Raw genomic sequence first — 25,799 nt, 5'->3', positions numbered from 1 at the left:
CATGGTCAGTACAGAAATCTCTCGATCGTGTAGGGGTGAGAGGGAGTAATAAACATGGAGTCCCTAATGTGTCTGTGTATTTATTTCTAATAAAGTATTTTTCTCTGTGTGATGTCTTTTTTTTTAACCCTTTATTGGAGATTCTTAATGGCCAGGTCAAACTTGGCCTGACATTAAGAACCTCGGGCTTTATACCAGCTGGTAAAACAAAGCTGGTATAATCCCTTTAAACGCAGCGGGCCACTGGAAGAGTTGGATACAGTGCCAGAAGATGGTGCTTCTATGAAAGCACCATTTTCTGGGGCAGCTGTGGACTGCAATTCACAGTGGGGGGGGCCCAAAAAGCTTTGGCCCCTCTGTGCTGCGGATTCCAATCCCCAGCTGACAAGTTGTACCTGGCTGGACAAAAAAAAATAAGCGAAGCCCACGTCATTTTTTTTTAATTATTTCATGAAATTCATGAAATAAAAAAAAAAAGGGCTCCCCTATATTTTTGGTTCCCAGCTGGGTACAAATAGGCAGCTGAGGGTTGGGGGCAGCCCGTACCTGCCTGCTGTACCTGGCAAGCATACAAAAAATATGGCAAAGCCCACGTCAGTTTTTTAAAAAAAGTTTTTAGTCAAAAACCTTTAAAAAAAAAGGTTTCCCTGGATTTTCCATTGCCAGTGAAGGTAAGACCAAGCAGTGGGGATTAGCAGCCAGTAGCTGCTTGGGTTACCCTTAGCAATAGAAAATGCAGCGGGAGACCACACATTTTGTTTTTTACCCCTAACCCTAGGGTTAGGGTTATGTGTTTGGGTTTTGTGTTTTTTGTTTTGTTTTTTAATTTTTAATGATTTTTTTAAAAAAAATAAAATTGACATGGGCTTCGCCCATGGAGCACCAGGGCATTTTACTGCTCACTCATCCCTACTCCTGACCACGCAGTCAGCAGAACAAGTAATCAGATAACTCCAGTGTTGGCCGATTACTTGTTCTGTGTCCCCTTGCATCCATTGCAGCGTGTGCGGGCTGTGAGGTCAGCTAAGTTCAGTCCGGCACTGGAGTCAGCTGATCTGAACTCAGCTGAACTCCAGCCCGCACACTCTGCGATGGATCCAGCGGGACACAGAACAAGTAATCGGCCGACACTGGAGTCAGATGATCTGAACTCAGCTGAACTCCTGACCACACAGCACACGGTCACACGTGATTGGCAGCAGGCAGTGACTGCTGTTAACCTGCATCCATTGCAGCATGTGCAGGCTGTGAGATCAGGAGTTCAGCTGACTCGAGTGCCGGCTGATAAATTCTGTGTCCCGCTGCAAAAGGATCTGGTAAAATAACAATTGCGGTTGCATGCGTTGCACATTTAATCCACAGGGATCCGGTCATATGCGGGTTGCGTTTTTTTGCCTACAGGAAATAAAAATGCTGATGTGAAAGTAGCCTGCAAAATGCATGCCACACGAATGATACGGAAGACACACAGAGACTAGGCAAGAGGGGAAAAAGCAATCTCATGACCCCATCATTTTTTTTCCCCCTAATTATTTTTTTCACATGTTGCGCCGGCTAATAATCATAATTTCTGTACACACACAGACTATGAACTATATGAGAACAAGCAGAAGATAGACGCTTTCTTCCCCTGGCTGTGGAGAGCTGGGAGCTTCTGCTATCTCTGTGTGATTTCTCTCAGTGCTTCCTCAGGGAAGACAGCAGGGAGGAGTCTTGGGGTGGAGAGCTGAGTGGGTGTGTTAGATACAGTCCTAGAGCCGCAAAGAATTATGGGAGTTGTAGGAACTGAACCCAGGAAGTCAGGAGAGAGATTAACCCATCAGAGCTGGAGCCAACAATGAGGATGTGCTGCTAGAGTACGATAAAAGGTAATATTGCTGAAATAACATAATAGATGTGTGGAGGGGCACATATTAGCAAGATTTATGAAAAAAAACAACAGTTTTGGTAACTGGACAACTTCTTTAACATAAAAAGTCGCACATAGGGCAAAATGGAGCAAAAATTGTGCAGAAAAAGAAAATCTGGCATACATATGCTCATTCCATCAATGCGTTTTTCAACAAACTTTGTGACTTTTCAAAAAGTCACAAATAGTGAAACAGACCAAGACATCTGGAAACAAAACACTGCTCACAGAAGCAAACTAAAAGAAACAAGTAGGTGAACACATATAAAATAGTCTTCATAAAATATGCAAATGGAAAGAGGGGTATGGTGCAAACAAAAAAAGGTGGCAAAACACTTAAACCTCAACAACAAAAAAGAAGCGTAAATGTAAACAAGTGTAAATGCAATAATGAATTGGGCTCTTAGTATCTCTGTACCTTTAGCTTAATTTTCCGGCTGAAGTAGAGAGATGCAGATATAAAGCATAGTACACCACTGTGGAAACTGCAATATTTTAGTAATGTGTTTCCAATATCCCACCCGCAGACACACACATATTTGCTCGTAGTACAAAAATATTGGTAGACATAAAAAGCAATAAAATCTGAAGCTACAGATATGGCTTCCAGGAGGTACATGGTTATTTTGGAGCAGAGTTCTGCCGTATGTTAACAAATGAGGTCATTTGGATGTGGCTCGGGATCGTATAGTATTTGACTAATGCTTTTTTTTCTGGCCTCTCTTTATTTGTTATTCAAACTTGCCTTCATGCTAGTGAAAATAAGGAAGGAACTTGACTGCCAACACCCAGTATATCCTGGAACACACGTACACAGAGAGCCCGAGCAGATTAACAGCAGGGCTGTGGTTAACATTCTCTGTGGCATCTCACTGTATTATCTCTCTGCTCCAACTGTAGCACAGCATGGGCATGACTGACAAAGCGAACATACAGGAAGGGCACACAATCGAAAAGATAAGTGGCAGCTGGTACAATGCTGCATCAATAGTCTACCTAACGCAGCATTTTAGATGTGAAAAAGCTAGGTCAGGATGAAAAGCGGGTGGTGCGCACAGCACTTTATAAAGGCTCTATTTTGTTATATAGGTCACTGATCAGAGTCCTTTTAGCTTTTTGGATTAACTGCCTCAACAAACTGTTGTTCCATCATTCATGATCCATGACAAAGCAGTGCTGGACTGAATGCAGAAGAAGTCAGATATTTCATTTTGATGTCACCTCTACCACAATCATGCCACGGATACCTCTCCTCTCACGAATATAGGTGCAATAAATGTAGCCTCTTCTCTGAAGTCAGGGAGAGTGAGTTTAATTCTGCGGCTACCGTATTTCCCTCTCAGCCTTACCTCGTTCATATGTGAAAACAACAATTGCTATATATTATTGGAATTATGAAAGCAATTTTTTCACATATGAATAAGGATAGGGTTTGTTCTAAGAACTGATTCGTAATAAATATATCTTGGAAATAGCGGGTCTTGCTTCTGGAAACCTGAGTGATCCGCTGTTGTTAATTGCTGTTTACATTTCCTCTGAACAGTCCTAACGTCAACTGAACCCACCAATATCAACAAGTTCAGCCGATTCTTCTTTGCTCTCTATGAGAGAGCTGTTGCAAGACATCTCTGGCAGCGGGTTATCTCAGGGAGTTCAAAAGGATTGGCAGTCCAAAATCAGATGTGAAAGATTCATCTTCATCTGTCCAGGGCACCCATACAAATTAGACCATTGGCCAATGCCGATATTAGTTGGTTTGGCCATTCTTAGTCAAATGTGTATGGCGGGTTTAAGGCTAGGTTCAGATGGCTGTATTTCATGGTCTGTATATGGACCACAATGCACATGCTGATGGCAGCTTTCCTGATTCAAACTTACAGACTTATAACCAAATATCAGGTTGTAAGTATGAGTCTGTTGACTGGTGGTAAGTCCAGTCATTGTGGTTTGTAAATGGACCATGAAATATAGTCATCTGAACTCAGCCTTAGGCAGTATGTTCTGCTCCATGCTGAGCACTCTTGCCAAAGTTTCCATTTGAATACATGAAAAACGGTACTCAGATACTCTCCTGTCTTAGCCATTCATTTAAATTAGGCAAAATCTAAAGTATTAAACTATGAACTAAGTCTGACCTCCATGCCTGTGGTGGCCACACTCTTGAATGAGATAGAAAGACAGACTGAAAAGTTCAAAGTCTCATATTTAAGACACTGTTTGCCTTATTCAAGGAATCAGGGAAAGCTTAGAGAGCAATTTTCTGCTATTCATTCAGAAGCCCTTGACAAAGTGGTCAATGGGAGCAGAAGAAAATGTGAATATTTAAAGAGTGAGGTCCCAAGTTGCTTCAACCTATACTTGTGGCATCATCACCAATGTTCTACCAATTGAGCTTCCCATTGTAATATTAGGATGTGTTGATTTTGCTAGGCACTGCCATACTGCATTCTACATGAGAGAACCCTAGGGATGCCAAACAGACTCTGGTACACTTCTGTAACTACTTTTTCTTTACACAAAAAAGGCTGACGGCACTCCAAAAATGCAGTCTGAACAGGTGCAACTCTGATGTCACAGCTGCGGGCCCGGTGTCTATTCTCCCGAGTTCATTCTCATCGCGCGGCTTGGTCTGCTGTCAGCAGGCAGTCATGCTATTTATTCTTTCTATCTATTTTTTCTATCTATGCCTCTGTTCTGTCTATCTATGTATTCTAGCTATCTATCAATTCCTATCCTATCATATTTGATTTCTCCTTTAAAAATGCACTGTCCAAAACGCAGCCCAAATGGAGGTAAAATGTAGAGAAAACGCATCGAAAATGCATGCGTTTTTACCGCGTTTTTTTTGTCAAACGTAGTGTTTACATTAAGGGGGCTTTACACGCTGCGACATCGCTAATGCGGACTCGTTGGGGTCACGGAATTTGTGACGCACATCCGGCCGCATTAGCGATGCCGTTGCGTGTGACACCGATAAGCGATTTTGCATCGTTGCAAAATCGCTAATCGGCGACATGGGGGTCCATTCTTAAAAATCGTTACTGCAGCAGTAACGAAGTTGTTCCTCGTTCCTGCGGCAGCACACATCGCTGCGTGTGACGCCGCAGGAACGAGGAAGCTCCCCTTACCTGCCTCCCGGCTGCTATGCAGAAGGAAGGAGGTGGGCGGGATGTTACGTCCCGCTCATCTCCGCCCCTCTGCTGCTATTGGGCGGTGGTTCAGTGACGCTTCAGTGACGTCGCTGTGACGCTGAACGAACCGCCCCCTTAGAAAGGAGGCGGTTCGCTGGTCACAGCGACGTCGCCGGACAGGTAAGTATTTGTGACGGCTCTGGGCGATGTTGTGCGGCACGGGCAGCGATATGCCCGTGTCGCGCAACAGATGGGGGCGGGTACCCACACTAGCGATATCGGGACCGATATCGCAGTGTGTAAAGTAGCCTTTAGTCAAGAGTCTACCAGAGGGTGCATTTTTGTTGTCAAACCAGAACGCAGCGTGCGGACATAGCCTTACTGCTTAAGGAAATCTAGAAAAAACTGAGATATTTAGCACTCAATTTTTCCTAGATTTCCCCAAGCAGTAATGCATATCTATATTCTCACATTCATTGTTTGCATGCTGTAGCATTTCAGAGTGCAACTGTCCTTTTTTTGTTATTATATGTCATGTTCAGTTTTGCACCTGTTCAGACTGCATTTTGAGAGTGCAGTCAGTCATTTTGTCTAGATTTCACACATCCGGCTTTTCATCGGTTTGCCGGATTCGGCGGACTCCAGTACAGTGTGATACAGTATAATGGCAGCGCAGCAACTTCCGGGTCACATGCTCGTTGTGCTGCCATTGTACTGTATCACACTGTACTGGAGTCCACCGAATCCGGCAAACCGGTGAGAAGCCAGATGTGTGAAACTAGCCTTATGGAGTCAAGCCCCCTGACTGTGCACCCCTCCGCCACTAGCCGCAGGTGATTTTTTTCTTCAATAGCAGGGTCCTACATGCCCATTCACATAGAGATTTGTAACCCAGAGAGTCTTCAGTTTAGTGTAGGTTCTCAGTAATGAGATTTGACTTGATGTAGCTACTGGGCAGATATAGAAATGGTCATTTTTGTATACTAAATATTTCAATTTTTCCTAGATTTCCCTAAGCAGTAATGCATATCTATATTCTTTCATTCATTGTTTGCATGCTTTAGCATGTCAGAGTGCAACTATGGCTAGGTTCACACACTGCGTTTTTTTGACGCTGCGTTTTTGTGTGTTTTTTGCTGCAAAAAAACGCACAAAAAGGCACCCGCGTCAAAAAAACGCGGCAAAAAACGCACGCGTTATTGCCGCGATTTGGTGCATTTTTTGCTACGTTTTGCTGCGTTTTTGCTCACTGCGTCTTTATGCGTTTTTTATCAGTGAAAAAAAAAAAGGTCTGATGTCATTTCCTTTTTCAAGATGTTCTTCATTCTCCACTAGTGTATGCAGGAGAGCAGACAGCTGCAGAACTATAAGGCTCAGCATACTCCATCCAATAGTGTATGCAGGAGAGCAGACAGCAGCTGCAGAACTACAAGGCTCAGCATGCTCCATCCAGGACTGTATGCTGGAGAGAGAGTCAGGGGGAGCAGACCTACAAGGCTCAGCATCCTCCATCCAATGGTGTATGCAGGAGAGCAGACAGCAGCTGTCGAACTACAAGGCTCAGCATATGTCATCCAATAGTGTATGCAGGAGAGCAGACAGCAGCTGTCGAACTACAAGGCTCAGCATCCTCCTTCCAGGACTGTATGCAGGATTTCTTTGCCCCCCCCAAACAAAAAAATGACGTGGGCTTTGCCATATTTTTGTATGCTAGCCGGGTACAGCAGGCAGGTATGGGCTGCCCCCAACCCCCAGCTGCCTATTTGTACCCGGCTGGGAACCAAAAATATAGAGAAGCCCTTTTTTTTTTAAATTATTTCATGAATTTCATGAAATAATTAAAAAAAAAATGACGTGAGCTTCACCTAATTTTTGTGTCCAGCCGGGTACAACTAGGCAGCTGGGGATTGGAATCCACAGTGCAGGGTGCCCATGCTTTCTGGGCACCCCCGCTGCGAATTGCAGTCCGCAGCCACCCCAGAAAATGGCGCTTTCATAGAAACGCCATCTTCTGGCGCTGTATCCAACTCTTCCAGCTGCCCTGATGCCGGGTGGCTCACTGGGTAATAATGGGGTTAGGGATAGCTGTATATTATCAGCTGGCCCTAAGCCCGAAATTCATGGTGTCACGCCAATATTAGACATGGCCACCATGAATTTCTAGTAAAGATAAAAAAACCACAACACACAGAAAAATATTTTTATTAGAAATAAAACACAACACAATTAGTGACTCCATCTTTATTGAAATAAAGAACCCCCCTCCGCAGTAATCCTGGGTCAAGGGTCCTGCGCCGTCCAATCCGGATCCAATATCATCTGATCGGTTTGCTGGAAGGCAAAGCGATCAGATGATGTGTCAGGATCAAGTGCCTGAATCACATCACACATCAGCTGATTGTATAAAAGCCGTTTATACAATCAGCAGATGCATCGGTGCAAAAAAAAAAAAAAATACTCACTTATGTGCTGATTACCGGCAGCTCCTAGAGCGAGTCTGATCCCGTCCGATCGCTGCAGCAGCTGCCGGTAATCAGGGATGAAGTCTCCTGACGCATCCGCTGATAGGTTAAACCGGCCAGCCGCTGGCGTCACCCCGAGACTTACGATCAGCTGATGTGTCAGGTGACTGCATCAGGTGATCCATCGCCAGGTCCTGCATCCTGCAGGCATACGTACCCGGGGAGACTGCACACACCCGGAGCGGCGGTACCGGGAGGAGGATCTGGGAGCTGGCATGGCACCGGGAGTCTGCAGACAGGTGAGTATGACTTTTTTTTTTTTCTACTGTTCACTTTTGATTTCGCAGCCACTTCCACCTCCTGCCCGTACATGACGCCGCACGGCAGCTAACATGCACAGGAGTGTAGGTGGAAGCGGTGGTGACGGTACCGGGAGGATTCACGCTTCTGTGTTTACTGACAGAAGGAATCCTCTTCCTGTACATGTCACTTTACTACCCACCTCCTGCGTTTATAGCTGCATTTTTGGTCTTAGAAACGCACCAAAACGCACCTATTTGCGTTTCTCATTGCGTCTTTCAACATCCCATTGCACTCAATGGATGAAAAGCGCAGTGAAAAACGCGGGAATAATTGACATGCTGCGTTTTTGTGGCACCACAAAAACGCAGCTGAAAAAAAACGCTGTGTGCAGACAGCAAAAATGATAATTCATAGACTTTGCTGGGGAAGCAAAGTCATGCAGTTTTCTGAGCAAAAACGCACCCGAAAACTGCGCAAAAACGCCGCGATAAACGCACTGTGTGAACTTACACTATCCCTTTTTGTTACTTTTTCTTTAGGTTTCCATTTTTTTTTATTTTAAGAATTGTGCATGTGACACCCTGGCCTATCAGGTCATCACAGGGTATTGTGCAATCTGCTCTTCTGTGCAATATCCACCTCCTCCTTGGTTATGGGTCCCTAACCTTTGGTGTTGCCTAGAACAAGCTAATCAAAATCCTAGGAACACTCTGCACCACACCCACCAGACACACCAGTGGACGGCCTGAGTGGAATAGGGTCGCCCACTTTGGGGGGTTGGTTAAGGGGAGGTCAGGAGTGTCAGGAGCAGGATAGTGTAGCGTTGGGGGTGAAAGTGAGAGGAGGTCATGAGCTGGGCTTCTTGGAACTACTAGGTGGCAGACGTTGGTCTGGGCCTCCTGGTAGGAGCTTGACCCTGGTTGCAGGGGATCGTGACAAGGGCGCATGGACTGTCAAGGAGGACAGCCGGCGGCCTTGTACTATCACCGGGCAGGGGCCAGGGCACGACAGGGTACGTGGACCCTAGGTCAGGGAGAAGCTTCAGGCGTCCTGACAATTTACCCGACGAGGCCGGAGCCTTCAAGATCCGTTCTTCACCTGCTCCAAAATCGGGGTACTAGCGCAACGAGGGGGATAGGACTTTTCACACATACAGTCCAGAAAATCCCAAGCGTGAACCCTGAGAGCAAGCTCACACAGTTAGCCATACTAGGGAGCGGGACCCGATTAGTTTCATACTAAAGGGGCCATCTAGAAGACAAGGTGCCAAGGCAAAGGTCACAGACTAACAGGCAACACCAATGGGCACGGGATCCATGCGTGTTCCCTCCTAGCAGCAGCAGTGTCCAGAACTTTGGTTTACCACAGTTGTCGGTGTCAGCGTTATTGGACTGAGTACACGGGTGACCACCACCGTCCCAACGGCACAAGCCTGTCCTTATCACCGAGTCCCAGGGCATTCCCCCTACCCGTGGAGGGGTTAAACACCTGGCTGCCCCCAAGATCGCCACCAGGTACTCCCAATCGCAGCAGTGGTACTCCATCTTACCACGCACCACGGGTGGTGTCACGAACTCTCCACACCATCCCCTGTAAATAGCTTCCTTCCCACTTTTATTCGAGTGGCCGCACGACCCCTGGGTCCAGAGACCCCTCGACCCACCGCGGATCTGAGCAGCCCGACTGATGGCACGGGGGCGGTACATGCAACATGCTGCAATATACTGTGCAGAAGAAAATATAGAAAAAAAAATTATGAAATTTATACTCGCCTAAAAGTCAAGAAGAACTAGCGGCATCAAGTGGAGCATAAAGGAACTATCATATTAATTATGTCTACCGTAAAATGGAAGACATGATGTCAGTGTGAACCAAGTGTTTAATCCTACATGCACAAATCTTATGATTTGAGATAATATAGAATGACCATACTGGAATGAGTTCTATAGTCCTACAGATGGCAATACACAAATAATGACTGCTGCCATTAAGTAGTTATTTACTATATCAGGATAAAGCAATATTTAATGGATCTGTGTATTCTAAGTATATATGGGCTCTGAAGAAATGACTTACTAAGTAGACATCAAAGGCATCATTGTCATTGTCCATTTCTATTGTGCTCTGCTCCGATGTTTGGTATGCACTGTCTTCAAGTGTGAATGTAGAACTTGACGGTAGTCCCCTCCTATGAACAGAAAATAAGCCATACATTAGAAAATAGTTAATCCAACAATCCGCTACATTGATTATATTGAATTTATTGGCTAGTGAAATAACTGAGTAAGTAATGAACAGGATTCTCTATTCACAACCTATTAGATTGATTTGTGCCCCATTGAGGCTTCCGAGTGTTGATCTTATTGTATAAGGACAATGATGTGGCCTCATCAGCTGATCCATGTAATGGTACATTAACAAGTGATTATTGTGTGTCACATACTCCCCAAGCAGGCTCCGTTTCTCCCAATGTTTATATGGTTTATAAGTCATGGGCGCAGCCGGTGGGTGGTTAGATGTGTGAGTGGGTGGATCAGGGATGAGGCTGGGTGGATCAAAAGAAATAATATAGACTGTAAGGTATGAACCACATGTCACAATAAGCCGTAATATCTATTATAGGCTAATAGACCAGAAAGGTATAGTGTTTACATTGCTGTTAGGGAGGTTTGATGGTCATTAACGTACATGCAGACCCATCCCATCTCTAGTGCTATACCTCAAGACTGGGGCGGATATATTGCTGCTACAACTTGTAGAGCACCACAGGGGCCCCCTACCACCTCCAAAGTAATAAGCAACAAGTCACATTATTTCATTGCATATACATATACTGTTCTTGCACAGGGGTCTGTTCTGTTTGTGTCCTCCCCTGCCTCAACACCAGGGGCAGACACACCATTGGTGCAACCTGTGCAGCCGCACAGGAGCCCAAGACGTAAGGGGGTGCATTTCCACCTCCAAAGCAGGTACAGTTTTGCATTTTTGCGGGCTGTAAAGGGTTCATATATTGTTTTTGCACAGGGGCCCTTTTCTATCTGTGTCCACCAGTGCTCAACACAATAGATTTCTGTTCTTTGTTGCTCTTTTATTTCTTAAGAATGTATAGGATTCCCACTGACAGCTGACTAACATGCTTCTGGAGACTGTCGCCTATAACGGCTGCTAAAATCCATGAAGAATAAAATCAGTCTACGCAATAACACTGCTCAGTTACTTACTGCTCCATTTACTGCCAGGAGGCAATACAGAAGCCGCTACGTATTGAATGAACACCCAGGGTACATATCCCACCACAGCTTTAGCATCAGCATATGCCACTGAGGCCGATAACTGACTCCCCAGCAGCTATGAATCGATAAACTGCTCCATATCCTCTCACTGACAAGTTCTTCTAAAAGCGAGCTGGTTTTGCATTGCTTCACAGACGCGGGTGTTGGGATATCAAACAACAGAGGTCATCATAACTAAAAATTGTGGCTTATGATGTATTTATTATCATCATATTCACTATATCACTGCTCTATGTGTGTAATGATGGTGATACACTCACTATGGCAATGTTGTCTTCCATCTTAGGTTTCTCTATATGTAGAAAAGACTATATTTATAATTAGGTTGTATTCATATGCAGAAGATTTATTGCAAAAATTGAATTTCTGCAAACCCCCTACGGATGGACAGGACAGTCACATACATCTACAACAAATCTGCATTTCTGAATACTCATATGTATCGAGAGGAATAAAATATTGTTGACAATTGCATACTCATTATTCAAAATGTGTTTTTAGTCATGTAAAAAAAAAATGACCATTGTAGAAATAAGTTCTCCAACTTTCCAATATGTATGTAAATTTTTTTGCTCCATTCTATAGGACTGGCACATGACTTATTTCTTCCGAAGACAATACTAAGGACCAGGGGGCACTCGCTGCGAGTGGAAGAAAAGCGATTCCGACAGCTAAATAGGAAAGGGTTCTTTACAGTTAGAGCGGTCAGACTGTGGAATGCCCTACCACAAGAGGTAGTAATGGCAGACACTATAACAGCTTTCAAAAAAGGGCTGGATGATTTCCTCAGTACACACAACATTGTTGGTTATAAATGACTTAGTGACCAAATGTAGAACTGGTGGAGGAAGGTTAGATGGACCTAGGTCTTTTTTCAACCTAAGTAACTATGTAACTATGTAATATGTAAAGTGTTAGTTTGTTGTCACCAAATGCAAAAATATCTTGTTTCTCTTTAGAGTTTGTAAACCTGTGCTCAACTAATGCTGATCACACAGCTGAAGGTTTGTTTCAATGGATCAGTGAATGGAATCTCTTTTGAGGTAAACATAGCATGAAAGTTCATGGATTCCAGACTGCTCTCTCTTACCTACAATAGATGTGACTAGGTCTGTACGGCTTAAAAATGTCACTTTGAGTCTGTTAGGGCAGAAATGCTACAATGGGTACGTAGAGTGTTCCAAATGAACAAAAACGGCATACAAATAATGCCTTCCCCAGACTAGTATGACCGAGTAATCCCCCATCCTTACATCCTTAAAGCAAAATATGACTGCCAGATTTATACATATTGCTCATAGGCAGTCTAAAATGCTCTCTTTATCCCAACGTGTATAGGAATAAAGAGAATTCTTCATTCTAAAATAATAAATGCTTTCTTGCATAAGGCCAGGCAGCTCCTCTAAAGCGGGCTTTACAAGCTGCGATATCGGTCCCGATATCGCTAGCGTGGGTACCCGCCCCCATCTGTTGCGCGACACGGGCAAATCGCTGACCGTGTCGCACGGCATTGCCCAGACCCGTCACACATACTTACCTTCCTAGCGACGTCGCTGTGACCGGCGAACTGCCTCCTTTCTAAGGGGGCGGTTCGTGCGGCGTCACAGCAATGTCACAGCTGCGTCACTGAACCACGCCGCCCAATAGAAGCGGAGGAGCGGAGTTGAGCGGGACGTAACATCCCACCCACCTCCTTTCTTCCGCATAGCGGCCGGTAGGTAGGTAAGGAGAGGTTCCTCGTTTCTGCGGCGTCACACGGAGCGATGTGTGCTGCCGCAGGAATGGGGAACAACTTCGTTACTTGTGCAGTAACGATATTTGAGAATGGACCCCCATGTCACCGATGAGCGATTTTGCACGTTTTTGCGACGATGCAAAATCGCTCATCGGTGTCACACGCAACAACATCGCTAATGTGGCCGGATGTGCGTCACCAAATCCGTGACCCCAACGACTCCGCATTAGCGATGTCGTAGCGTGTAAAGCCCCCTTTAGCCGACGACAATGTATTTTATGAATTTTGTGGTATACTGACTTTCTATTCTAGATACTGGTTAAGAGGGAAATGATTTTGAATAATGGAAACCCATAAAAATATCTATAAGGCCATCTTCAGATGTTGTGTGCAAGGGCGCTAAAGCCATTTATTGGGTGCAAAGGTTATAGTTGCATGTGGACTCTGGAGCAAAGTGGGGGCCAAAAGGTCCCTTTAGCCCATATGAGAAGACCAACTGATAGTTGAGGGCCTTGTTGGATACATTATATATGGGCCCAATGAGCTTCTTGGTATGCCATTACGCCACTGCTTGTATCACACTGGACACTTTTACTGCCAGAAGTTTATGAATACACTGTTACTTACGTAAATACGATGATTTGTGTGTAATTCTAAATATCTAATTCTACTGGGTGAGTCATTTTTACAGATGAAACAATCCACACTGAAAGCCCATAGACCACTCTCATTGTGTACTTAAATGTCTCTTAGTCAACTTACTTGTATAGCTACAAAAGGAATGGGCTGAAAAAATAGACAGTTCAAATGCAACCTATATATGTTCAGTATATATACATATTATATATACAGTATAAGCTTAAGGGCAAGCACGCACTTTGCGTTTTCCTACTTGCAGTTCTAAACGCACGTTTTGGGCTTAATTGATTTGACCAAAGTTGCCTTTTTCAGAACTTTAGCGCTGAAAGCGCATGCCTATTTACTGCGATTTAGATGCGTTTTCAGCGCTTTTTGCACGCTTTTTCATCTGCGTTTTGACAGATGCATTTTGAACATCAATACACTGCTAAATAAAGATTAAGCAGTCAAACATAATGAAAAAAGAGAAAAAAACAGGACAAATCTATATTAATGGAAAAAATAATGAAAATAGATATATTTCATAAAATTATAGCGGTAATATACATTTTATCGCTAAAATAGCAATAAATGCATATTTTTCTTAAATTAAATTGTCGGATTATGTGTGTGTGTAAAGGGACATCTGAAATCATTATTTTGATGTCCAAAAAGCATGCGTTTTGGTAGTCCAAAACACATGTTTTCTGCATTGAAAAAGCAAGTAAACCGCAGGAATTTGAAGGAATCTTGTTTTTTTCCATTTCTCATTGACTTCAATGTTAGCAAAACTGACCTAAAATGGCAAAAACAATTGACATGCTGCTTCTTTGAACGCATGGTTTTTGCCACAAAATATGCAAATTAAACGCAGCGTTTTAAAACGCAAAGTGTGGTCTGAAAATCAACAGTTTCCATTGACTTTGCTGGAAAATCAAAGCGGATGCATTTACGCAGAAAAAAGGTGCTTCCCAAAACGGACCAAAAAAGCAGTGGAAACGCAGGTGGAAACGCAAAGTGCGTTCTTAGCCTTAAGGTGGCCATGCATAATAGAGAAAATGTGTAATACATATAGACCCTTGTTGGATAACTTATTTCTTTGAGGGCCTTCAGCATCTGGATTATGACATTTCCCACCACTTTTTCAAGTCCTTTAATCTCCCCAAGTTTCCACATGTATGCCATGCTAGTTGGAGCTGGTCTTGTTTATGAATGTGGCCACGTTGAAAAAATGAAATGGTAAATTTTGAAGTCATTATGGCAAAGCAGTTTGGGGCATTATGGCCCCAAGTGTAACCTTTATACAGGTTCTTGTTCAAAGTGTTCTTGTCTCATGATAGTTGCATCTGAAAGAGAACCTGTTGGCACAATTTTGTAATATAAAGTAAAGATATGGCTGCAATGGAGTTGTAACATTGACTAAATTAATATCCTTGGTGAAGAAATCTGCTTTGTAGTTCTCTTTTAATTAACATGTGAGGTTTGAAGTTTTCTGCTAATTAGATTTTGGTGCACAGGGGCCGGACTGTTCACTGGTGCTTTCCTCCCTGTCTGTGATTCCCTGACCCCTCAACAAGCCTCCATTCTGTGAATGACCGGACTCCTCAGTTTCAAATCTCAGCAGTGACCTGTCCATCACAGACTGGAGGCAAGCAGAGGGGCCGGGGAATCACAGACAGGGAGGAGAAGACCCTGTGTACAGTCCAGCCCCCGTGCACCAAAAGCTGATTGATTGACAACTTCACATGATGATTAATGAAGAGCAATTAAGCGTATTTCTTCACCAAAGGTATCAATTTACTCAGTATTAGGCTGCGGTTACACAAGTGTATAAAAAATTTGACCGATTTTCATTCAGGAAAGTAGGACGAGTGAAATCTATTTGGTATTCCATATGTCAGGCAAGTGCTATGCGAGAGGGTGATTTTTTTCTCACCATCTGTATGCCATGTGTTTTTTTTCTCAGCAATTATTATTTTACAATCATTTACAGGACCATTTCAATGTTCTATGCTACAGAATTGTAATGTATCCATAAAAAACGGCCGGCATAAGGATGATCCATGTGCTGTCTGTTTTGTTTTCTCGCACCCATAGGCTTGTATTGTCTCGTCCACTTTACACATCTTCTCGCAGCACGCTGTGAGATTTTTCTCATTCTGAATACAGGTGAGAAAAAATACACAGATCTGCCCTGTCTCATTGAATAAAATCGGTCCAAGGGCAATGCGATTTTTTTTCTCACTCGTCACATTGCACTCGTCTGATTTATACGCTTGTGTGACTACAGCCTTACAGGCCATTATGGCCATTATGGCTGCCGCCCCACCACCGTGCGGAGCTGCCGCCCCACCACCGTGCGGAGCTGCCGCCCCATCTACACCCCACCTACTGTCTCCTCCCCATAATCCTATAGAATGTAAGCCCGCAAGGGCAGGGCCCTCTTCCCTCTGTACCAGTCTGTCTACTGTAACTTGTATATGTATTTTGTATGTAACCCCCTTCTCATGTACAGCACCATGGAACTAATGGTGCTATATAAATAAATAATAATAATAATGTCTTTACATCACAAATTAATGCTGACAGGTCCTCTTTAAGAGAACACAACTTGTGCAATGCCAAATGAAGCAACATTGTAATTAAGTGTGGAACCCTACGTGCAGGAAAAAGGTGATTGTGTTCATTCACTTTGGAGGTTAGTGAGTCTTCTAGTGACATAACTACTGTATTAGCTGTGAATATATTTCCAGCTGGCACAATGTTTCCGCAAGGCAAAGGTCTATATTTATGGGCCATTTTCTAACCCGCCCTTAGTAAACAGCACATTACAGCTCTACATGAATTGAAACTGCTATATTCATAGGAGGTTGTTATCTCCTGCCATTCAATCTTGGGAATGTTTTCTGTTACAGGGGTTTTCTTATACATTTTGTGTATTTCAAAAATACAAGTATCTAATACAATACAGCATAACAAAAGACAAAAAGCATGGTCATAAACGGAGCTCCAAAACACTGCAGTTTGTACATCAACTTCCAAAGAGTAGCAAACAACTTGGCCAACAACTTTTAGACAGTTTTATTAAAGGGAATTTGTCACCAGGTTTTTGCTTCCCCATTTGAGAGCAGCATAATGTAGAGACAGAAGCCCTGATTCCAGTGATGTGTCACTTACTGAGCGGTTTGCTGTCATTTTGATACAATCAATGTTTTCTCTGCTGCAAATCTAGCAGTTATACAGAGCTCATGAATATGCTGGACTACCTGATAGTATCTGGACTACATGATAATCTAATTCTGATTAAATAGTGATTTTATCAAAACTACACTAAGCAGCCCAGTAAGTGACACATCGCTGAAATCAGGATTCCTGCTCCTACGTTATGCTGCTCTCAGTTAGGAGACAAAGACCTGGACAGATTCCCTTTTAGTATAAAACCAAAGTAATGGTTCAAGTTTTTGTGCAAATCTAGGTCAGCTCATTGAAGGGTTCATTTTCTGATTTTAGGACAGGCTCTAAGTGTATTTATTAATCATCTCTTAATAAAATTGGGGAAAATTACCCCAATTATCTTTATTTTATTGGTAAAACACCAATTTTAATAAATCTGCTCCAATGTTTGCACCTTTCGCAACACGTAGATGTGGCCTAATGAAAATCTCATTGCTTCATGGGACAAGGAATAAGGGCGGCGTCACACGGTACGATCTATCGTGCGATCGCACGAGCGATTGTACCCGCCCTCGTCGTTTGTGCGTCACGGGCAATTAGTTGCCCGTGGCGCACAAAGTCGTTAACCACCGTCACACGTACTTACCTCCCAGACAACCTCGCTATGGGCAGCGAACATCCTCATCTTGAAGGGGGAGGGACGTTCTGCGTCACAGCGAGGTTACACGGCAGCCGGCCAATAGAAGCGGAGGGGCGGAGATGAGCGGGACGTAACATCCCGCCCACCACCTTCCTTCCTCATTGACGGTGGGAAGCAGGTAAGCTGTGTTCGTCGTTCCCGGGGTGTCACACGGAGCGATGTGTGCTGCCTCGGGAACGATGAACAACCGTAGCACAGAAGGAGGAACGACAATTTGAAAATGAACGATGTGTCAATGAGCAACGATAAGGTGAGTATTTTTGCTCGTTCACAGTTGTTCGTAGCTGTCACACGCTACGATATGTCTAATGATGACGGATGTGCGTCATGGAATCCGTGACCCCGACGTAATATCGCCCGATATATCGTAGCGTGGCCTAAGACTTAAAAATCCGCCGCATTGCAGTAAATTGGTCTAATGTAAGTCAACCAGGAATTGGCATGAAGTTAGACAAAAGTGTCTGTATTTTGCCAAAGCACGAGTCACTGTGACACATTTGACGCTTCTAGTCTAATTTTAAGCTGCCTAAATTTAAGACATTTTTAATAAATTGGCTTTTTTATTTCAATGATTAGAACATTCTAAGCAGAAAGGTAGTTCACCCAAGACTGTCCTTTCCAGAGTGTCTAATCTTGGGACGCTTACATCGACTTTACCTATTATAAAGGGTGAGTTCCCTTTAAGTGCCCTCTTGCGTGCCCCCTTCCAGGTCCGTGCACATTCCTGAATAAGTGACTCTCATCACTAGGAGTGTTGTTCTGCCAGCAAATACTGAAGTCTCTGCGGTCATGTATTGACAGACAAGTATGACAGTGATCCTTATTCCTATCCTAAATTGTTTTGTGGCATAGCTTTCCTGGCAGATTCTCGCTATATGGTTTCCATGCCAACTACTTAGGTTTCTGCAAACAGGAGAACATTTTGTTTCAGAAGTCTTTTCTTTCCTGAAGGATTAGGTCTGTGAAGTTAATCTAATTTGGATAATAAGCAGCGTCCCTTGGAGAGCTGCTGTCAGGTAGTCTCTATCTCAGGAGTGTTTCGAAGACAGTCGGTCCTTTTTAGGAAATGTATCATGATTAATGCCTCACACTCCATTTATCTCTTGGTATGAGCCATCTGGAGCCAAATTTTACATCATATTTAAAGGGAATCTGTCACCAGGTTTTTGCTACCTCGTCTGAGAGCAGCATGATGTACAGACAGCGACCCTGATTCTAGTGATGTGTCACTTACTGGGTTGTTTGCTGCAGTTTTGATAAAATCACTGTTTTATTTGCTGCAGGTCTACTACTATTTAGAGCTCTGTATAACCACGCCCACACCACTGATTGGCAGCTTACTGTATACACTGTGCATAGGCAGAAACCTGTCAATCAGTGATGGGGTTGGGTTATACAGAGCTCATTAATATGGAGGACTACATCACAGGAGCTATACTAGTCCTCTAGTGATAAGCCCCTGCTGATAAAACAGTGACTTAATCACACTAAGCAGGTCAATAAGTGATACCTTACTGGAATCAGGGTATCTGCTATGTTATCTGTTATGTTTCATTATGCTGCTCTCAGAATAGGTAGAAAAAATCTGGTGACAGATTCCCCTTAAAGGGAACCTGTCAGGTCCCTTATGCATTCTAATCTAGAAGCAGGGTGATGTGTGGCTTAGTAACCCCTTTCTACCCATCCCTGTGTTGTAATAGTGTGTAATGTGCATGTATAAAAATATGTGTTATTACTTATGTGTTCCGTATGTAAATGACCAGGGGCTCTAGTCCCCTGCGTGTCGCATCGCCCTGTGGGCGTATGCATGTTTTCCGTGGTATCGTGAATGTGATGCCGCAGGAACGATGAACAACCAGCGACATGCACCACCAACGACATTATGAAAAGGAGCGACGTGTTAACGAACAACGATTTTTGACGCTTTTGCGATCGTTGATCGTCGCTCCTTGGTGTCACACGCTGCGATGTCGCTAACGGCGCTGGATGTGCGTCACTAACGACGTGACCCCGACGATATATCGTTAGCGATGTCGCAGCGTGTAAACCACCCTTTAATATCATTGCTGCTGCAGGTACGATGTTGTTCGTCGTTCCTGCGGCACCACACATCGCTACGTGTGACACCGCAGGAACGACGAACATCTCCTATCTGCGTCAACCGGAAAAGAAGGAAGGAAGGAGGTGGGCGGGCTCTTCCGCCCGCTCATCTACGCCCCTCCGCTTCTATTGGATGGCTGCCGTGTGACGTTGCTGTGACGCCGCACGAACCGCCCCCTTAGAAAGGAGGCGGTTTGCCGTCCAGAGAGACGTCACAGTGAAGGTAAGTCCGTGTGATGGGTGTAAGTGATGTTGTGCACCACAGTCAGCGATTTGCCCGTGTCGCACAACCGACGGGGGGTGGGTATGCTAGCTAGCGATCTCGCTAGCGAGATCGCAGCGTGTAAAGTGCCCTTTATATTTTCCCTTTGCCATTTTCATTATTTTTTGGCATTGCTCCAGTTCCGCGGCACCGTCTTGTGCCCTTAATGTTTGACTGGCCAGAAGTCAGAAGTTATGTCATTAGCACTCAATGCATCACTATGAGAGCCAGAACGAGGCTCACATAGACTTATATTAGTTTGTGAGGTTCATTGAGCTCCATGAAACACTGGAGTTGCAAGTAGGTCATGAATCACGGAGCGACGTGGGAAAAAGATGAAGATGCCGAAGGGTGAGTATAAAGCAGGGGGCAGGGGCTTACATTTAAAGCACCACTACAGCTGTGCAATATAAAAAAAAAACACTGGAGTGGTGCTTATGTGACGCCCTAGGCAAGCCAGGGGTCACAGGTCAAGACACCACCACACACCCCACATTCCCTGCAGGCACACCAAGGTAGGAACACAAATCCTTGTTGCCTTCCTCCAGGGGCTGATGTCCACACCAGGGGGTGGGCCAGGTGGTTGGCTCCGCCCACTGAGGAGTTCACAGTCCTGGAGGCAGGAAGACACGGGCAGATAGAGTTTGGAGTTTGAAGTGAGAGGGAAGTGGTAGAGGAGCAAGTGAAAGGAGTTGAAGTGAAGGGAAAGTGACAGCAACAGAGCCTGAAGTTGGTCCGGGTGTGTGCCCCGGACTGAGACAGCAAGGTTGGCAGACGGCGGTGACCGTCTGCAGGAGTGGCCTATTGGAGTCTACCGTAAGGACCGTGGACGGGTGGTGGCCCGGCGGTACCGGACCGGTACACAAAGAGAAGCCAGGACCATTGGCAGGGGCCTTTCGGATCCCGGCAAGGCTTGGAGTCGCCGTACAATTTGCCAAATCCGTCAGTGAAGGGGACCTCCGGGTCTCCCAACAGCCAAAGTCCCGATTGAAGGCAACCGTGCAACCAGATTGGAGAGACACCGCCACCGCCAAGGCACCAGTTTCTCAGGGCCAGCGCCTGCGGGCAAAAGAGGGGCTCCTCCGGCTCATATCCAAGCTGGGGAGCGGGTTACCGGTGGGAATCCATCGCTACCAACAACCGTATTTAGGTGCAGGGAAGAGACAGTCACCGCTAACTTGCAGGGAACATCAACACCGCAGCCGTCCGAGGGACCCGTCCAACCAGCCGCTTGTTTACCGTGAACTGTGTCATCATCCTTGGGCTGAGTGAGTACCTCCGTGCCGTGCGGCAAAGCGCTGCCCCTGCGTCCCTGCACCTCCACAGGCCCCATAACCCGCCTGTCAACCATCCTAACTCCCCATCATCGGGCCCCGGGACCACCAACCCCCTACCCACGGAGGGGAGGGCCAACATCTAGCTGCTCCATACCACCACTCCCGGGATCCCCATACAGAGCAGCGGTGGTGTCCACTCAATCACCACAACCGTGGGTGGCGTCACGGACAATAAATCCCCAAAGCCAAATCCCTTTTTAACTCACGGGCGAGGAGCGCCGCTCGAGTCCCCGGGATCCGGCCCATCGCTCGAGCCACCGAGTAGCAGCGGCAGCGGCAGCAGCGGCAGCTGGACCCGAGCTGTGGGAGAGCGCGGCGTCCCCTCCTCCGCCCGCGACACTTAAATTAGAAACGGTTTTAATAGAGCATCAAAGTATCAATTAGCAACATTGTCAATCACAATAGAAAAGGAAATCTAGACTGGTTTGGAAAATATTTAAAAAAAAATAAATCTTTCTTAAATGTGGCAAAAAGTCACAGATTGCGCCATGCTACATTATTACATATTACAGTAAGTGTACAGCAGATACTTGTATTTCTATTTTTCTAAAAATTCTAGTGGTTTTTGAAGTCTGACTTCATGCAAGTTGAAATGATAAATATTCTCTAACCACCATTACTTTCAATGGTGAACAACAGGACATGCACTGCCATTTTACCATAGAAAATAAGGAACAAATCTTCATACTCAATCAGTGGGTGCCTCAGATGCTGAGCCACACTGATCTGACCGGCACTGATCTGAAGGAAGTTGGGACGGTAAGATAACAATATATCATTAATATGTTAACTCTATTGCCACAAAAGTCAAGATGGGTAGATTGCAAGTTGTGTAAAGGCCCCTTTACACACTGCAACATCGCAAGCGATATCACTGTAACGTCACCGGTTTTGTGACGTAATAGCGATCTCCCCAGCGACATTGCAGGGTGTGACACGCATCAGCGACCTGGCCCCCGCTGTGAGGTCGCTGATCGCTACAAGTCGTTCAGGACCATTCTTTGGTCCTTTGTTTCCCGCTGCGCAGCATGTATCGGTGTGTTTGACACCGTTACAACGACATCGTTAGCGACCCAGCCCATAGGCGTGCTAGCGTTCCCTTTCCAGTGAGGTCGTTCTGCAGTTCCGTATCGCTGCTGCGTCGTTGGCCAGATCTGCCTGTTTGACAGCTCACCAGCGACTCTTTGGCTATGTGCGCACTTTCCGTTTTCACCTGCGTTTCAGGTGCGTTTAGCATCAGTTTTGAACTGCAGCATTTTTGTGCCCAAATGCATGCGTTTTGGTTTTCCATTAAAGACAATGAGAATTCATGATTTCTTATCCGCACTTTGCGTTTCAAAACGCATCTCAAAATTTGCATAAGTGTGGTCAAAAACAATGCGTTCAGAAAAGGACCCTGTCAATTGTTTTTGCCATTTGTGGTGCGTTTTGTTAACATTGAAGTCAATGAGAAGTAGCAAAACGCAAGAAATATCAAAATTCCTGCGTTTTACCTGCTTTTTCATTGCAGAAAACATGCGTTTTGGACTACAAAAACGCATGCTTTTTGGACATCAAAATAATGATTTGATATGTCCCTTTACATACACACATAGTCCGACAATTAAATTTTAGAATAATATGCATTTATTGCTATTTTACCGATAAAATGTATATTAACGCTATAATTTTATTAAATCTATCTTTTTCCATTATTTTTCCCATTAATATAGAATTGTCCCTTTTTTTTCTACATTTTCATTCCGTTTGACTGTTTAAACTTTATTTAGTAGTGTCTTGATGTTCAAAATGCATCTGTCAAAACGCAAGGGAAAAAGCATGTAAAAAGCGCTGAAAACGCATCTAAAACGCGGTAAATATGCATGCGTTTTCTGCGCTAAATTTCTGAAAAAGGCAACTTTGGCTAAATCAATTAAGGCTAAAACGTGCGTTTACAACTGCATGTAGGACGACGGAAAGTGCGCACATAGCCTTAGAGACTTTCTAGCGATCACGGCCAGGTCGAGATCGCTGGTGGGATCTCTAGAAAGTCTCAGTGTGTAAAGGGGCTTTAGGCTATGTGTCCACGTTGCTTTTTACCTGCTTTTTACCTGCTTTTTTGCTGCTTTTTCAACTGCAGCGTTTAATGCCAAAATGAATGTGTTCTGCTTTTCAAGCAAAGTCTATGGGAATTTGAGTTCCTAAACCCCACTATGCAGTTCAAACTGCAGCCTTTTTGTTGCTGAACTTCGGGCAAAAACTCAGCTTTGCAGTGCAAAACCCAAATGGCAAAAAGAATTGACATGTCAGTTGTTTTTGCCATTTGCGTTTTGAACTGCAAAGCAGAGTTTTTGCCCAAGTTTCTGCCAAAAAAAGGCAGCAGTTTGAACTGCATAGTGGGGTTTAGGAACTCAAATTCCCATAGACTTTGCTTGAAAAGCAGAACACATCCATTTTGGTATTAAATGCTGCAGTTGAAAAAGCAGCAAAAAAGCAGGTAAAAAGCAACGTGGACACATAGCCTAAAGGTGTTATCCCAATGATAACACCTATCCGCAAGATCAGTCATAACATACAGATCAGAGGGGTCCAATCAGCAGAAAGAGGGGCACTTTTATAACCCTTTCAAAAGGAAGTTACAAGTCACATGTCCAACTGCCGCTCTATTAATTTTTATGGGGCTACTGGAAAAAGCAGAGGAAATGAATGGAACAGGGGTCAAGCATGTGCACTATCAATCCATTCTGATAAAGATACAAATTCCCCAGCAGTTGGACTTCCACCGATCAACAAGGTATCAGCTATCCTGTGCATAGCTGATAACTTGTAAAAAAAACTTGGGGGACCTTTATGCCACCCTGGTACATAGGTTAAGTGGCAATATGTACAAGCATGTCAATTCTTTGCTGTGGAGTCGCAAGCGTCCTCCGTGGGAGAACAAAAGCGAGAGACCGAACCCTGATTGTGGGCACGAACAGCTGAGGTCAGACTGTGGAGAAGACTAATGGCCCCTCAGGTCAGGACCTGCCTCATCCAGGACGCAACGGGTCCTGATCGAGGGCACATACCCTAATGCATTTTTGCTGCGGAAAAGCACCAAAAATGTATGTAAGCCACACCTAAGTGTATCAATAAAGTTTTTTCAGAGCTAAATATCAGGAAGTTTCAAAAACAAACATGACACACCAAACAGAGACAAACTAGGCTGCATCAAAAACAAATGTAAAAAAAACACAGATAACCTAATTTACAAAATAGGTGCAGAAATTCTCAACATCAAAACCTCGCCAAATTCTCATGGTGGGAACGTAGTTTTAGGTCACATGCACATATTATTTGGTGAGTTATTTACCTCAGTATTTGTAAGCCAAATCCAGGAGTGGGCAAAAATTACAGAAGTGGTGCCCATGTTTCTATTATTGTTCCATTCCTGGCTTTGGCTACACATACTGAGGTAAAAACTCACTAATGGTAAAAACTCACTAAATATTGTGAAAAAAAACCTCACCAAATACTGTGTTAAAAACTCACCAAATACTGAGGTAACAAACTCACTAATTACTGAGGTAAAAACTCAGCAAATACTGAGGTAAAAAAACCCTCACCAAATACTGAGGTAAAAAACTCACCAGATACTAAGGTAAAAACTCACTAAATACTGAGGTAAAGAACTCACCAAATACTAAGGTAAAATACTCACCAAATACTGAGGTAAAAAACTCACCAAATACTGAGGTAAAATACTCACCAAATACTGAGGTAAAAAACTCACCAAATACTGAGGTAAAATACTCACCAAATACTGAGGTAAAAAACTCACCAAATACTGAGGTAAATTACTCACTAAATACTGAGATAAAATACTCACCAAATACTGAGGTAAAATACTCACCAAATACTAAGGTAAAATACTCACCAAATACTGAGGTAAAATACTCACCAAATACTGAGGTAAAATACTCACCAAATACTGAGGTAAAATACTCACCAAATACTGAGGTAAAAAACTCACCAAATACTCAATGTGTGTACGTGGCCTAAGGGTCCATGTGAAGATACAGTTCTCAGGGTGGAGTATGATGGAGAATATCATTTTCAGAATGAGGTGCTGACTCATCCTGTGCAAGCTATTCACTGCTCATCCCAAGGGCAATGATTAGAAGGGCCTACCTGGGTGACATTCTGCCATTTTATACTACCATATATTTAGAATACAGGATATTAAAGTGCGGTCAGTTACCTGCTAGAATAGCGAATTGTGTCTTCGTGGTGATACTGATCATCCACATACAATGATGAAGACGATATTGTTGTTGCTAAGGAAGCAGCTTCAAATAAGGATGGCGTGCTTGGCACAAGGTCAGGCCGTTGCCTTGAATTTAAGGCTGTAGAAATAAAGAAAGATAGTTTTGTATATAATATGTGTTTATATGGATCTTAATCGATATAATTATTATAGTACTGTACTATCATCCATAGAAAGGGGTTATCAAAACAGCAAATGATATAAAATAAATGCTTCTCACATCCCTTATCCTCCACCGATCCAGCACTGATCCATCAGGTTTTCTTCATTTGTAAGCAGCCAGCATTTGACCGCTGCAGCCACTCAGTCATGCTGTACTTGTGGTATCACCACTAAGGACTGAGCCACAATGACAATTAGTATAATGTAGCAATTTTGGAACCATTAATTGACTGTAGGGGGCATGTTCTGGTGCTTATACAAAAATGACAGGTGAGACTGCAGGAGCTTTTGTGCTGGATTGGCGGATGATTGGAGAGACAAGTAGTGA

General features: G+C 44.1%; 1 protein-coding gene across 1 annotated transcript in view; it reads right to left on the bottom strand.

Moving 5' to 3' along the window:
- The window catches only part of PIP5K1B (phosphatidylinositol-4-phosphate 5-kinase type 1 beta), a 234,410-nt gene that overhangs the window by 12,270 nt on the left and 196,341 nt on the right, over positions 1-25,799 (bottom strand). Inside the window, exons 13-14 of the mRNA XM_075317790.1 lie at positions 25,244-25,388; positions 9,882-9,993 (exon numbers count right to left, since the gene is read on the bottom strand). Coding sequence (XP_075173905.1) covers positions 9,882-9,993; positions 25,244-25,388 — 257 coding nt within the window. The remainder of the gene's footprint in view (positions 1-9,881; positions 9,994-25,243; positions 25,389-25,799) is intronic.

Source organism: Anomaloglossus baeobatrachus, chromosome 1 (genome assembly GCF_048569485.1).
Source record: "Anomaloglossus baeobatrachus isolate aAnoBae1 chromosome 1, aAnoBae1.hap1, whole genome shotgun sequence".
Classification (NCBI taxonomy): domain Eukaryota; kingdom Metazoa; phylum Chordata; class Amphibia; order Anura; family Aromobatidae; genus Anomaloglossus; species Anomaloglossus baeobatrachus.
The sequence above is the reverse complement of the archived record's forward strand: the minus strand, read 5'-3'. Positions and strand labels throughout refer to the sequence as shown.